A 15,058-nucleotide genomic window follows, 5' to 3' on the forward strand; every position below is an offset into this window, starting at 1 on the left:
TGCCCATCCACCCCCTTCACTTAGCGTTTCAGGGCCAACTGCGGGCAGCATTTCTGTGCCTGATGGCTTCCTGCGGCCACCAGAGCCTCCTCTGTCCAGTACCACACCTGGCTGGAAATGCCGGGATATCAGGGCTCCCCAGAGGCAGTCCCCAAAGCATGGCGGCCCCCGCGGCCCTCAGGTGGGATGGTCCTGGGTGCGTGTCCGACGCCATCTCTTGGCGTTCCCCAGTGGCATTAAGCTCCAGTTGCCACGGTGGGGACTCACTGGACAGAACACACTGTGTAACTCCAATCACGCTGGCTCTCCCACTGCCCCCAGGTGTTTCCTGGGATCTCCTCCCAAAGAAAATCCCTCTTCTCCATCGGGAAGCCAGCGCCAGGCAGCATCCTCTCACAAGAGGTGATGAGCCAGATGCCAAGCTGACTGAGCGGGAAGGAGACAAGGGGTAGGAGGAAATAGGGTGGGGGAGGAACCATTAGTTAAAAGTTCAAAATATTATGGCGTAGCACTGCAAACTCAAATAAATCGAGCACTCCTTCTGTGCCTGGCACGGCACTTGGCGTTTTTGCATAAATTATTTCGTTCGATCTTCTTGGTAGCTCTGCCCTAATGACACTGTTCTTCAAGCCCAGGAAATCGAGTTTCAGGTCCGCTCACTGGGGAGATGGGGAAGCAGGGACAGGAACTCAGGGCTTTCTGTCCCCTTGGGAAGGTTCTGGAAATTTGTCAGCTAGTGGAAAGGATGCAGTGTCTTGGGGTATGCCTTTACCTTCCGTTCCTACCAGCTCTTATGAATGATAGTAGCCACCTACGAATCTCTAAAGACTTCTGCCTTTAAATCTTTCCTTAACAAATTATAAGATCTCGGATGTTTTTGAAGCAAGGGGCTCTTGCTGGTGGCACGGTGCTGGGAGGTCCATAGCAATAGCAGAGGGACAGAGCATGGGTGAGGCGGTCTCTGCCCTCCCTTCTGCCCAGTGGTGTGCCGGCAGATGTTGAAACCAGCTTTCAGGATTAAAAAAAAAAAAAAAGGACTGACTTGTAGCATTTGCCAGTTCCTGGGGTGTCAATACTCCCACTGTGGCCAGTTCAAGCTGTGACCAGGACGTTCCTGACCCTGAAGTTGGGACGAGAGGGAGATGTGAAGTTCTGCACTGTGTAGCGTTCCCACCCCACCGATGGAAGCAACATAAACAGTCTCAAGAGCGTTGAGGACGGGATGGTGTCACAGAATAATCCTTAAGTGATGGGCTTTATCTAGTAGCTGTTACGAACTGGATGTTTGTGTCCCCCCAAAATTCATATGTTGAAATCCTCACTCCCAGTGTGATGGGATTACAGGTGGGCGGCGACTAGGTCATGAGGTGGAGCCTCATGAATGGGATTAGTGCCCTGAGAAGGGGCCCCAGAGAGCTTTGTTGCCCCTCCTTGCACGTGAGGATACAGGGAGAAGACGCCGCCTCTGAGTCAGGAAGCGGGTCCTCAGCAGACCCTGGCTCTGCCGGTGCCTTGATCTCGGATCTCCAGTCTCCAGAACTGTGAGAAATAAATGTTTGCTGTTTAGCCACCCAGTCTAGGATATTTTTTTCATAGCAGTCCAAAGTACTTTTTAAAAGAAATTGAGTAATTTTACTCAGTAAAGACAATACCTTTTTTTTTTTTAATTGGGACAGCGCCCATTTTAAATTGAGCTACAATTTCACCTAACATTAAATTTGCCGTTTTAACTAAAGTGTACAACTCATTTAGTACATTCGTAGTTTTGTGCAGCCACCACCTGTATCTGCTTCCAAAACATTTTCATCACCCCAAGAGGAAACCCTGTGCCCAAGGAGTCACTCCCCATTCTCCCCTACCCTCTGGCCATGTTTCTAGGAATTTTCTTATTTCAGGTTTTTCATACAAATGGAATCATACAATCTGTGACCTTTTGTGCCTATGTCTTTCACTCAGCATAACGTTTTCAAGGCTCATCTCGGCTGTGGCATGTGTCGATACTTCGTTCCTTTTTATGGCTGAATAATATTTGATCATATAGTTATATCGCCTTTTGTTTATCCACTCATCAGTTGATGAACATTTGTGTCATTTCTACCATTTGGCTATTTGGAATAGAGCTACTATGAACATGTACATGTTTTTGTTTTAATACCTGTTTTGAATTCTTTTGGGTATGTACCTAGTAGTAGAATTACTGGGTCATATGGTAATTCTATGTTTAACTTTTTGAGGCACTGCCGAACTGTTTTCCAAAGTGGCTACATCATTTTATATTCCCACGTGCAGTGCATAGGGGTTCTGAATTCTCCACATCCTCACCAACACTTGTTATTTCCAGTTTATTTTTATGATTGCTATAGCCATGCTACTTGGTCATGTCTCACTGTGGTTTTGCTTTACATTTTCCCAATGACAAATGGTATGGAGCATCTTTTTACCTGCACTTGTATGTCTTCTGCGGAGAAATGTCTATTCAAGTCCTTTGCTCGTTTTTAAATCAGGTTATTTGTCTTTTTGTTGTTGTGTTGTAAGAGTTCTTTATATATTCTGGATATATCAAATATGTAATTTGCAAATATTTCCTCCCATTCTGTGGATTGTGCCCTTGGTTGCACCAAAGTTTTTAATTTTGAAGTCAAATTTCTCTATTTTTTCTTTTGCTGCTTGTGCTTTTGGTGTCATATCTTTACAATCTTTTACTAAATCCAAAGTTACGAAGATTTAATCCTATGTCCTCTTCTAAGAGTTTTATAGTTTTAGCTTTTACATTTAGGTTTGTGGTCAATTTTGAATTAATTTTTGTACATGGTGTGAGATAGGGGTCCAACTTCATTCTTTTGCATGTAGATATCCAGGTGTAGTAGCTTTGTTTTTAATATAATTTATTTAATTGTAAGTTTAGATACTTTAACTTTTAATTATGGCTGTGTTTAACAACTGGCTTGCAAAATTCCTGAAAATTTAACAATCAGCACTCTTGAGCCAGTGGGAGTGGTCAGAGCTGGCTCCGGCATGCTGTGACTTTTACCGCACCCTACTTAGACAACCTTGCTGCTAAAGGCAGGAATGTAGATTTTTTTCCTCTGGGAGCTGAGCTGGGGATGGGTGAAGTATGCTTATGGAGCTCCTGGAGACCCCTGATCCCCTAGCCATGGACCTGTCCAAAATTTCCCCATTGCACCTGGCTTTCCCTTTGTGATCTGAAGAATGTGGCCAGGCCTCTCCTGCTCCTTTCCCTAGCATTTGCCATGCTATTCTTCTTGGCTTAGAGGGAACCAATTTGGTTTCAATTGGATCTAGAGGAGCTTTGGAGGCCCCACCTTTGAGTGGATTTCTAAGCCTTGACCTGAGGCCAAGGAATTATTCCGTTCGCTGGTGGTGTCATCAGACCAAATACAGGGTGACCAATTACATTTGAATTTTAGATAAACAATGCACAATGTTTTAGTATAGGCATGACTCATGCGTGATTTGGGACATACTTATACTAAAAGTAATTCTCATGCAATATTTGGGACATACTCATACTAAAGAATTTTGCATTGTTTATCTGAAATTCAAATTTAATCAGGAGTCCTGGATTTTTGTTCGCTAAATCTGGCAAGCCCTGATTTGGGTCAGTTTCTTCCTCATTGCCCTCCTGTAGCAGAGACTCTGGGCCCCAGAGTGGGTTGGGCCTGACTCTTGTCCGTTTCACAGATCTGGAAACTGGGTCTCAGACAAGGAAAGGGACCTTCGTGGAATCACTGTGGACTTTGAGGACCCGGACAAGCTGTGTGACTTTTCTTTTTCATGAAGTCAGCACATTTTCTGAGTGACTTCTTTGCATGGGGCGCTGTGCCAGTGTGAGGGCATAAGGGTGACAAACCTGCTGTGGACCTGTGTAGAGGACAGGAATCAGGTGTCCCCTGTGGTCATGTTAAATGACAGACAGGATTCAGACAGACCTGGGTCCAAATCCCACTTTGCCACTTATCAGCTATGTGACAAGTCACTTCTGCTCTCTGAGCCTCAGTTTCCTCTTCTCTAACTTGGGATAAGAGTACTTTTCCTGGGGGGTTGTAGTCAGGCTTCAGTGGGGTGGTGAAATGCCCATGGTGGGTAGGGAAGACTTTATGTATGAGGAAGAAGAGCGGTACCCACAGTAAAGTTTGGTTGTTGCCCACAGGTTGCCCAGCATCCTGGACTGCCCAGATGGTGTGGAATGGAGGTTCCAGAACCCACCTGCCCTGCCCCTCCTGCCAGGGACCAGCCAGCTCCCACTCCTGGCCCCCCAGGGGCTCCAGGTGGCCAGGCCTCGCCTCGCCTCGCCCTGGGCCCTGTCATCCTGCCTCCAGAGCAGGGCCTGGCCCCCACGGTGTTCCTGAAGGCCCTGCCCATCCCACTGTACCACACTGTGCCTCCTGGGGGCCTCCAGCCGCGGGCCCCCCTAGTGACTGGCAGCCTGGATGGAAGCAGCATGCCCTTCATCCTTAGCCCCCTGCTGCAGCCTGAAGGGCCTGGCCCTACTCAGGTGGGGAAGCCAGCAGCCCCAACGCTGACCATGAACATCGTGGGCACTCTGCCTGTCCTTTCGCCAGGCCTGGGGCCCACGGTGGGCAGCACAGGCAAGGTGCGGAATGTCGGCAAGCACCTGTGCCCGCACTGTGGCCGGGACTGCCTAAAGCCCAGCGTCTTGGAGAAGCACATCCGGTCGCACACGGGCGAGAGGCCGTTCCCGTGCGCCACGTGCGGCATCGCCTTTAAGACCCAGAGCAACCTGTACAAGCACAGGCGAACCCAGACACACCTCAACAACTCCCGGCTGTCCTCAGAGTCCGAGGCGGGTGGGGGCAGCCTTCTGGAGGAGGGGGACAAGGCCAGAGAGCCCTCCAGAGCAGACCTCAGCCGGGAAAGCCGAAGCCAGAGGCTGGGTGAGGGCGCGTCAGAGGGACCGCTTTCAGCAGGCGGCCACGTGTCCCTTGTTGCCAAGAACCTAGGTACGAAGACGGACGCTGTTCCCTGCCAAGGGTCCACACCTGCCGACAGAGACGGTCCTGGGGACCCTGCCCATATGGCGTACCCCGGGCCCCCGCCGGCCGGCTCGCAGCCCTGGCGGAAGCTGCTGGAACAGAGGTCCCCGCCGGCCGGCAAGCCGAGCTGGCTGCAGCGGCAGCAGGCCACGTTGGAGAAGCCCTGGGACGCCAAGGCCTCCGAGGGCCGGCTGCGGAAGTGCGAAAGCACCGACTCGGGCTACCTGTCCCGCTCGGACAGCGCGGAGCAGCCGCCGGCGCCCCCCAGCCCCCTGCACAGCCTGTCGGAGCACAGCGCCGAGTCCGAGGGCGAGGCGGGCCCGGGCCCGGGGCTGGGGGGCGCGCGGGTGGCCGGCCTGGAGCTGGAGAAGAGGCGGCTGGAGGAGCGCATCGCCCGGCTCATCTCGCACAACCAGGCGGTGGTGGACGACGCCCAGCTGGACACCGTGCGGCCCCGCAAGACCGGCCTGTCCAAGCAGGGCAGCATCGACCTGCCCATGCCCTACACCTACAAGGACTCCTTCCACTTCGACATCCGCGCGCCCGAGCCGGGCCGCAGGAGGGCTGCGCTCGGCCCTGCGCGCTCCACCTTGACGCCCCCAGACGTGTCGCGGCCCCTCTTCTTCCACTCCGTCCCCACCCAGCAATCCACCGTGGAGTGCATCCCCGTCACGAGGAGCAACTCGCTGCCCTTCATCGAGGGCTCCAGGATGTGGCGGGAACCACTGGGCCCTCAGGACGCCTGCCCCAGGACACAGAAGCCCCTGAGCCCCAGACTCACCCCGGCCCGGCCGGGCTGCCACTCGGGGCTGACCTGGGCTGCCGTCCCCAGCGGGCACCCCCGGGCCCTGGTCAGACAGGCTGCCGTGGAAGACCTGCCGTGGACGTCCCCTGGAGACTCCCCGGGCCCTGCAGAGGACCCGGAGGGAAAGAGAACTGCCGCAGGGGAGGGGGCGACCAGCAAGGGCAGAGTGGACGGCAAGAAATGCGGCCAGAGAAGGCTGAAGCTGTTCTCCCAGGAGAAGTGGCAAGTGTATGGGAACGAGACGTTCAAGAGACTCTACCAGAAAATGAAAAGCAGCCCCCACAGAGGCAAGAAAGCCAGGGAGGTGAGAGCAGGCAGTAGGACAGAGCCGGACCTTCCTCCCCGGGAAGAGGCAGCAGGGGGCAATGCCGCTGGGGATATCTCCAGAGGGGCCAGGCCAGAGCCTTGGGGAAGCCCTGGAGTCCCAGAGGCCTCCCTGGTGACTGAGCCCCCTAAGCACAGGGAGACAGTGGCCAGAGCAGGAGACAGTGACCAGCCCAGGGTGGACAGGGCTGTGTCATCCCCTACACTCAGTGACAGAGACACCCCCTGTTTGGACAGCAAGAGCCCTCTGTTCCCTTCAAATGGGAGGCGGGAACTGGAGCAGCAGCTGCCGCCAGCATCTGCCCCCGTTAAAGGGGGTGACCTAGAGGCTCGCAGACTGGTTTTGCCAGACTCCAAGCTGGAAGGAGGCACCCGAGGTGGTGGGGGCATGACGGAGACCTGTCCCTGGGCCCAAACCATCCTGATACGGCCCAGCAGTGGCCCTGGGGAGGACCGGCTCCGCTTGGAGAGGAAGAAACTGAAGGTGGAGACACTGGGCAGCCCGGAGCGACTGGAGCCTGTGGGGGCAGAGACCCCGGGGGGACCTGCACAGGCTGCCTCCCAGGAGCAGGGCAGTGACCCCAGGAAGGCTCCAGGCAGGGAGCACGGGAGTGCCGGGCGGACAAGCGAGCCCCTGGAGTCCTCTAGAGCCTCCTCTGCTGCTGCTTCTGTTGCTCCGAAGCAAGCTGGGCTGAGGGACCAGGTGCCCATGTGGCATCCTGCAGCCCTGGCCCACGGGCGTCACGCCCCACCCTTTGCCCAGCCTCAGGCTTCCGGCGTCCTGGCTGCTGCAGCAGACAATGCCTTCTTCCCCAAGTACCTGCTCAAGTTACCTCGGGCAGAGGCCCCCTCTTCACTGCCCATTCCCCAGGGAATGGGGACTGGGTGGCCCAAGGAAGAGGTATCCTTTGTTGGACCAGGCCTGGGGACCCCCCTGTCTTGCAGCCCAGCCCTAGGGGCCCCCAGGGAGACCACCTCCTCCCCATCCACACCCATGTGTGAGGCCCACACGGCTCAGGACAGGGAGGGTGAGACACATGCCATCCATCACCTCTGCGTGGGCAGCACTTTCCCAATGGCCAGGCCCTCTGGGGCTGCCTCGAGTCCCTGGGCACCCAGCTGGGAGCTGGGGGTGCCTCCTGGGAACGCTCTGGAAGACCCTCCATCAGGGCCTCTGGCAGGGCTCAATCCCTGCTGTTCCCTCCAGCCCAGCTCCTTCCTCACCACCCTCCCTCAGCCCCACGCCATGCCCCCCAGCTGGCCCGAGCTGGCCTTGTCTTCCCACTCAGGGACCCCCAGGACCTGCAGGGACCAGAGCCCATTCCCCTCGCTGAAGGCCGAGCCCCGGCTCACGTGGTGTTGCTTGAGACGCAGCCTCCCTCTGCCCGCGGAGCAGAAGGGGAAGGCGGTATCCGTGTACTCGGCCCTGCACTTCCCTGGTGGCGGCCTCCGGGATGAAGGTCCTGCCGCCCTGCCCGTGAGCAATGGAGGAGGGACCCGGACGAGGCCTAGAGAAGGAAGTTCGGCTCAGATATCCAAGGTAATGCCCAGCTTTGCCCAGGACCCAGGGGCTGACAGAGATGCTTGGTGGGCAGGAGAGGAAGTGTGAAACCGTCCCCTGCAACATGTGCTGGTTCCCGAGGAAGGTTGGGGCTACTACCTTTAGGGCAGGAAAGAATAAAGGGCAAAAATGCAAACCAAAAGAAAGTCTTGGAAAAAAATAAATTTCCGAGGAAAGAATTATTGTACTTGAGACTCTGCATGAGATATTGTTCATAACTAGCCATAACATTTAACTGAGCTTCCTGGTAACAGAGGCAAAAAAATAAAAGGAAGCACTGCACCACGGAGGAGAACTCTGTGGGTAAGCTAAAGAGTATAAAACAGAAACTCTCACTGAGAGATAGATTCCAGGCAAAAACAAAACGAACAAACCAAAAAACCCTTAGAAGGAGAGAGTCATTATACCAGGGGCTCTGGAGAAATAATCCCTATGAGTGCACCCAAATCTACTTCGGAGGTTCCTGGGAGCAGCGATGCCCAAGGGTGTTCTCACGGGGCGATTAGGTGGTAAGTGTGCAGTTCCATCCCACAGTGAGTCTGCGCACTGGATTTAGTAACAGGGCTCAGTCCTGCTCTGGGGCGGCCTGGGCCAGGGCTGCCGAGAGGGGTCCTGGGGCCTCAGCTCTAATTTAACCCTATCGGACAAGGACCCGGGCCTGGGGTCCAGAGCCCTGCAGGCTGCTCTGCTTTCTCTGGGTGGAGCTTGAAGGTGGGGGCAGTGCTTTCTGCATCCCCAGAGCGGCAGGTTCATCCAGAATGTGTTGAGTCTGAGATGGGGGTCCCAGGTCCAGTGTAGTCCTCCTTGTGGGGAGGTGGCCTGGTGGGAGGGAAAAGCAGCTGGCTCTGGTGTTTCCCAGGCCTCCCTCTGCAGACCCCGCCCAAGAGGAGTTTCAGAAGGATTTGTCCGGGACGCTCTGCAGGTGCCTGCTGGGCGCCTCTCAGGGGCTCAGGCCGTCTGTCCACGCAGCAGGGCCGTCCCCTGATTTCTGTAGACACTTCCTGTCTGCGGACAGAGAGCCCTTCTGGGTTGTCCCCATCGTGAGGGCCTTGAGCAACATGATGCCAACATGCCTGGTATTTTCAGCTCTCCCACCCCACAGTCCCAGGAGTGATGTCCCAGGACCCGGCATCTGAGCCACAACGGAAGAAAGGACCGCCTCCTCAGAGGGCCAAGACACCTCGTGGGAGCGGCAGGCAGAGAAAACTAAGGATCAACCCTAAAAGGTAGGGTGTGAAGCCACTTCTGTCATTTCCACTCGGGCACAGGGTCAGGAGCTGCAAGTCACAATTTGGCTAACCCCCCAGACGAGCTTAGCATGGGATTCGAAAGGCACCTCTGTGCTCCAGAGAAAGAGTTCTGTTTCCCAGGGTCTGGAGTTCCAGATGAAGGGACTGAATCTGTTTCCCGTCAGTCCGCCCCACACGGCCTTGCTGCCCATGTGTTTCTCAATGGAGCCTTTCTAAGGCCAGGAATCTAGCAAATATTTGAAATAACTGGGTCGAGAACACATCCATCCAATTTAAGTCCTGAAGAGAGAACATGTTAATTATTTACAGCTTTTATTGCTTTTTTAATTATGCAAGTAATGTATGTCCTTTGCGGAAAAATTAGACAACACAGATGAGCAAAGGGAAGACAATAAAACATCATAGTCACCTTGCCACTTAGAGATAATCACTGTTAACATTTAAGAGTACACCTTTCCAGACTTCTCTTTGCGACGTGCACATGCACGTATCCACCAACAACAAATGGGGGGACACATGGATTTTAATACCACTCTTTCATGACGTCGTTCTTTGACTGTCTTGCTCCTTTGCTCCAAACCCTTCAGGCTGCCCATTACATGTAAGTTAAAAAGCAGATTCTTTAACCAGCTCCCAGCCTCTTTCTGCCCCCTAGAAACTTTTTGCTCTCATTTGCCCATAATCTCCTCCCTCCTACTCAGTGTGAATTGGTGCTGCCTTTGCCCTCACCCCAGGCTCTACGCCACACTCTGAACCCAGGTCTCTGGCGCATCCATCCCCCACATTCAGGCTGTCAACATTCTCCCCCTCCTGGGATGGGTGTAGCCTTCCCTCCCTGCTGTCGGTATTTTATCCAAAGCCCAGATATCCTTCAAGAGGTGACACAAATTCCTAAGCCTCCTTTGCAGCTGCTCAGAGCCTAGTGGCTGGAGATGACCTCTTCCCTTGCGTCCCCCTGTCTGCTGGGACTGCACATCCAGAAGTGACATCGCCAAGCGCTTGCTACGTGCCAGGCACAGTACTCACTGTGTTGTTGCGTGCATTGTCTTGTTAGATCCTACAAGGACTCCATGACGTCCATGGCGTTATTAGCCCCGTTGTTCTCACGAGGATACTGACATAGATCAGACCGCCACCCCAAGGACCCAGATTTGAACCAGCAAGTGTCACTCCCCAGCTGGAACTGGGCATTCTAGTGGCCTGGAGTTTCCTGCAGTCAGATTCAGCAGGTCTGGGGTGGGGCCTGAGACTCTGCATTTCTAGCACAAGCAGGTGATCTGCTGGCACCGGCCCATGAGCACGCTTGCAGGGGTGGAGCTTCATGCTGCCCAAACCACTTCTTGTCTTTCCCAATGTCCATCATTTTTTTGGCACACGCTTTATTTCATGGATCATTCTGGACCCTTGGGACAGAAGCCCAACTCAAAGTAGCCCGAACAAAAGAAGGCCCACTGCCTGTGTAATAGGGGCTTCCAGGCCTAAGCCATCAGCCCTAACCCCAACTGGGTGGAATGGGGACGGACGGTCCCCCAAAGGAACATTCAGAGGAAGGGGGAGTGCGGGAATACATGCCATCCAGACCAAAGAGTAGCTGCCTGGGACTCTTTGAACACAGGGACATTGGCACTTGATTGTTACTCCCCTGAGCATCTCACTAACAAGGAGGAAGCACCAAATTATATCCGAGTGACACCTGTGGAGCCTGAGAACGTGGGGAGAGGAAGGGCGGGGCCTCACGAACAGCTCTCACCTTCCCAAGACTTTGACAAACGTTCCTTGTGCGCCTGCTGTGTGCCAGGCACCCACACATGGAGGCTGTTGGGGAAAATTTCTCAAGCAAGGCTGAGGGTCCCGGACTGGAGCCCGAGCAGGCCTTGAGATGTCTCTCTGGGATGCCTTGCAAACCCACTAGCAGTTCTTGGGCCATAGTTCATGAAAGAACCTCACCCATGAGGCCAGCATTAGGGACTCCATTCCTACACCTGCAGGGAAAGGAGTTCCTCCAACAGCCAGCCTGGCCAGCTGTTGATTTTAGCCTGTCATGCTGGGCAAATCAGCCAGTCAGGCCAAGCCTGGGTGTCTGACCTCTGACATGAGATGGTAAATGGCTGTTTCCTTAAGCTGCTGAGTTAGTGGTGCTGTGCTGCGCAGCACAGGAACTAATACAGATGTGTACCACCAGTATACCCATTTTACAGATTGGGAAATGAAGACCCAGAACATGGAAGTAAATCAGTTAAGGCCACGTAGCTATTTAGGGCAGAGCTGAGTTGGCTCTCAGAGAGTTATCCTGAAGCTTCCATGAGGTCAGGCGTGAGAAGCCCTTAGCACATGCTGGGCACATGGTAAGGACTCCCCATAAATGCTGCTTATTATTCTTGTGCTTAGAAGATGGAATCACAGATCCAGGCCAATGCACTTCTTGTCCAGATGGGAAAGTGGGACCATCTTAGGATGGGCTTGCCTAAGGTCATACAGTGAACCTAAACCTGGGGCACTGGGCCCCACTCCACAAGCTGCTGTTTCTGAAGCAGGTTGCCTTTGCAGCTCTGACACCAGCAGGAAAGTGAGGCCTTGAGGTCAGCAGGAATGTCCTCTGAGTTCAGCTGGGTAAGAGTGATTGTCACTGACACACAGGCTGCCAGCTGGCTCCAGGGAGGGTCAAAGCCCTCACATAGGCACAAAATCACTCAGGCCTGCCAGCGAAGGCCTGAATTTACAGGAACGGCTGGTCTGTCCAGGCCATGCCCATCAGGATGGGAGCAGGGCCTCCTCAAGGGAACGGAAGCCCCAGTTTTCTTATCTTGAAGTGGGACCAATTCCAATGTCTTTCTTTCAACACCGTTTACCATTTGGACAAGATTTTAAGAGTGATTTCTTGTCTATGATCTCATCAGATCCTTAAAAGAGTTCTCCGAGGTACAGATTTTTATTATCCATCTTATAGATAAGGGAACAGTTCAAAGAACTTAAATGTGTATTCATTTTCTATGATATATAACAAATTACCACATCGTGGGATAAAACAACACCCATTTCTTATCTCAGAGGTTCTGCAGGTGAGAAGTCTGGGCATAGTTTAGGTGCATTCTCTGCTAAGGCCTCACAGGCTGATTTCAAGGTGTCAGCTGGGCTGCACTGTCATCTGGAGGCTCAACTGGGGAAGGATCTGCTCCCAAGACCCCTCAGACTGTTGGCAGGATTCATTTCTGAGGCATGCAATTCATGGCAGCTTACTTCTTAAAAGCTAACAACAGAGACAGTGTCTCTGATGCCTCAAGTCTCTGACCTCAAAACCCATTTCTAAAAGGTTCACCTGATTAGGTAAGGCCCACCTAGGATAATCTACCTTTTGATTAGGGACTTTAATTGCATCAGCAAAGTACCCTTAGCATTGCCATATTTTATTAGAAGGAAGTTACAGGTTCTACTCACACTTAAGGGAAGGTGTGACTCATGGGGGTCACCCCAGGGTGCATCTGCAACAAAGGGCTTTCCTAGGCTAACCTGGCTAGTAGAATTAGGATTCTGAGTTTCAGATTCAGTGTTTTCCATCATCAGCTCCCATCATCATACAGGAAAGTTTTTAGCAGTTGCTAAGACTTGCGCTTTTAATGTCTGGGACACATCTTTGACTGGGGCGGTGTTTTATAAGGGAATATGCTCCTGGGTGTATAGGGGAGGGGTTCTCTTTAAAGACAAATTTCTTATTAAGCCACTGATTGGATAGCATTTGGCCTGCAAAGATTTAATAAAGGAGACTACAAGTTTGCTTGATCCACATGAAGTCTCAAATTTAATTAAGTTTCTGGTGATGAAGTCACATGGTTAGATGATAGAGCTTCTTAAAGAAATATCCTCTCCCATTCTCCTTCACGTCTGGCTAATCTTCAGAGACAGAGAGTTGGTGCCCAATTCCGAGTGCTAGTGTTCGGAAAATACTGAGAGGTGACCCCTAATTCTAAAAATGCTTCAAATTTATTGTTCAGGAGGCTACACATAGAACTTGTTTTTTCTCTTCACAAGGACTGTGCATATCGAAATCCATCTATCTTTCACATGGTAATTTATGATCAATTTATAACATAGGATCTGTTTTACAAATTTTTACTTTGCAGATAACCAGACAGAAAAACTTCTATATGTTGAAGTAAGATCTGTTTGCCTGCCTGTCTGTATTAGTTTTCTGTTGCTGCTGTAGCAAATCACCAAACTTTGTGTGCTGTTTTTTTGTTTTTTTTTTTTTTTATTTCAGCATATTATGGGGGTACAGATGTTTAGGTTATGTATGTTGCCCTTGCGCCCCCTCCCGCCCATGTGTGCTGTTTTAAATGGCACCAATTTATTTATTACTTTACAGTTCTGTAGGTTAAAAGTCCAGCATGGGTCTCACTGGACTAAAATCAAAGTGCCGAGGGCTGCACTCCTTTTTGGAGGCTCCAGGGGAGAATCAGGTTCCTGCACATTCAGGCCATGGGCAGAATTCAGTTCCTTAGCTCACGGCTCCCCTCCCTCTGTCTCCCACACCAGCGAGGTTAGGTTGAGCCTTCTCACACTTTATTTATTACTGTTTTTTTCTTTTCTTCATGCTACCTTGTCTAAGACCTTCTGACACTTTAAATCTCTCCTCCTTCTTCTTCTGGCTCATCTCTCTGACTCAATCTTCTGCCTCTTCTTTCATTTTTAAGCACTGATGTGATTAGATTGGGCTCACCTGGTTAGTCCAGGGTCCTCTCACCATCTTGAGGTCAGCAGCCTTAATCACATCTTCAAACTCCCTTTTCCCTTATAAGGTAATATATTCAAAGGTTCTGGGGATTTGGACATGGACATCTTTCAGGCGGAGGGGTCTGTCTTTATTCTGCCTACCACACTATCCGTCCACCCACCCACATTTGTTATGTATGTAGATATTTATCCGTTCATGCACCCACCCACCTGTGTATCTATCTATCATCTAACTCTTGTGTTCTTTCCTACTTCTTGATTCATTTTCCCATTTTCGCTTCAGTTGTCTTAATGTAATATTACCTTATATATTGTATTTATAATATGTAGAAACTAAAAATTAAATTAAAATGATAATTATGTAGTTTTATGCTTTTGGCACAAATCATTTCAATTCATGCTCCTACCTTGACTGCAAATCAATGTCTCCACTGATAATATATAATATTGTGCTGTGTCTTTAAAGTTATGTATATAAATATCATACTGAATTTTTCATTCCTTAGTTTGATTTTTAAGGCCAATATTATGTTTTTGAAGATCTCATCATGTCAGTACATATAGGTCAAATTCATTCATCTTAATTGCTGTGGAGTGTTTCATGCCATGAGTGAGAGTTTACCCTTCCCCCATACGCTTACTAATGTTTGTTGTTATCAGATTCTTTAATGATGAATATAATTTATAGGATTCTGTATATATCCTAGATTTGTATATATTCTTTGCTTGTTACATGTACTGAAAATATTTTTCAGAGTATATTATGTCTTTTTAAGCCCATTTATTTATATGTAACCACATAATTGCCCATATCTTATCTTTTTGTTCTTTTCTGCATGTTATTACATCTTCCTTCTGGGATTATTTTCTTCTGCCTAAAGCATAGTCTTTAGAATTCCCTTTAGAGAAGAGAATTCTCTCAGTTTTTATTACTCTGAAAATATATTTATTTCATCATGGTTGTTGAAAATTATTTTTGCTGGGTACACAATTCTAGGTTGACAGTGATTTTCTCTCAGCACATCAGAGCTATCATTGCACCGTCCTGGGGCCTCATAGTGTGGCGAGGTCAGCTATTCACCTGCTCATCCGTCTTTTGAAAGTCTTTTATATCCGGCTACCTTTAAGATCTTCTTTTATTCTTTGGCGTTCCACAGTTTTACTTTGATGTATATAGGCATACATTACTTTTTATTTATTCCACTAGGAATCCATCCGGCTTTTATGATTTGTGGACTGACGTCTCCCTAGAAAATTGACAGCCATCATTCTTCAAACGTTGCCTCTATCCTGTTCTCTCTCCTCTCTTTCTGAAACACTGAAATAATGTATGTTAGATCGTCTCTATCTTTCATTTCTAACTCCTACTTTTAAT

General features: G+C 50.7%; 1 protein-coding gene across 1 annotated transcript in view; it reads left to right on the plus strand.

Moving 5' to 3' along the window:
- Positions 1–4,207: 4,207 nt before the first annotated feature.
- The window catches only part of ZNF831 (zinc finger protein 831), a 59,016-nt gene continuing 48,165 nt past the window's right edge, over positions 4,208–15,058 (plus strand). Inside the window, exons 1-2 of the mRNA XM_012656492.1 lie at positions 4,208–7,684; positions 8,792–8,931. Coding sequence (XP_012511946.1) covers positions 4,208–7,684; positions 8,792–8,931 — 3,617 coding nt within the window. The remainder of the gene's footprint in view (positions 7,685–8,791; positions 8,932–15,058) is intronic.

The sequence above is a fragment of the Propithecus coquereli genome, unplaced genomic scaffold (assembly GCF_000956105.1).
Source record: "Propithecus coquereli isolate 6110/MARCELLA unplaced genomic scaffold, Pcoq_1.0 Scaffold503, whole genome shotgun sequence".
Classification (NCBI taxonomy): Eukaryota; Metazoa; Chordata; class Mammalia; order Primates; family Indriidae; genus Propithecus; species Propithecus coquereli.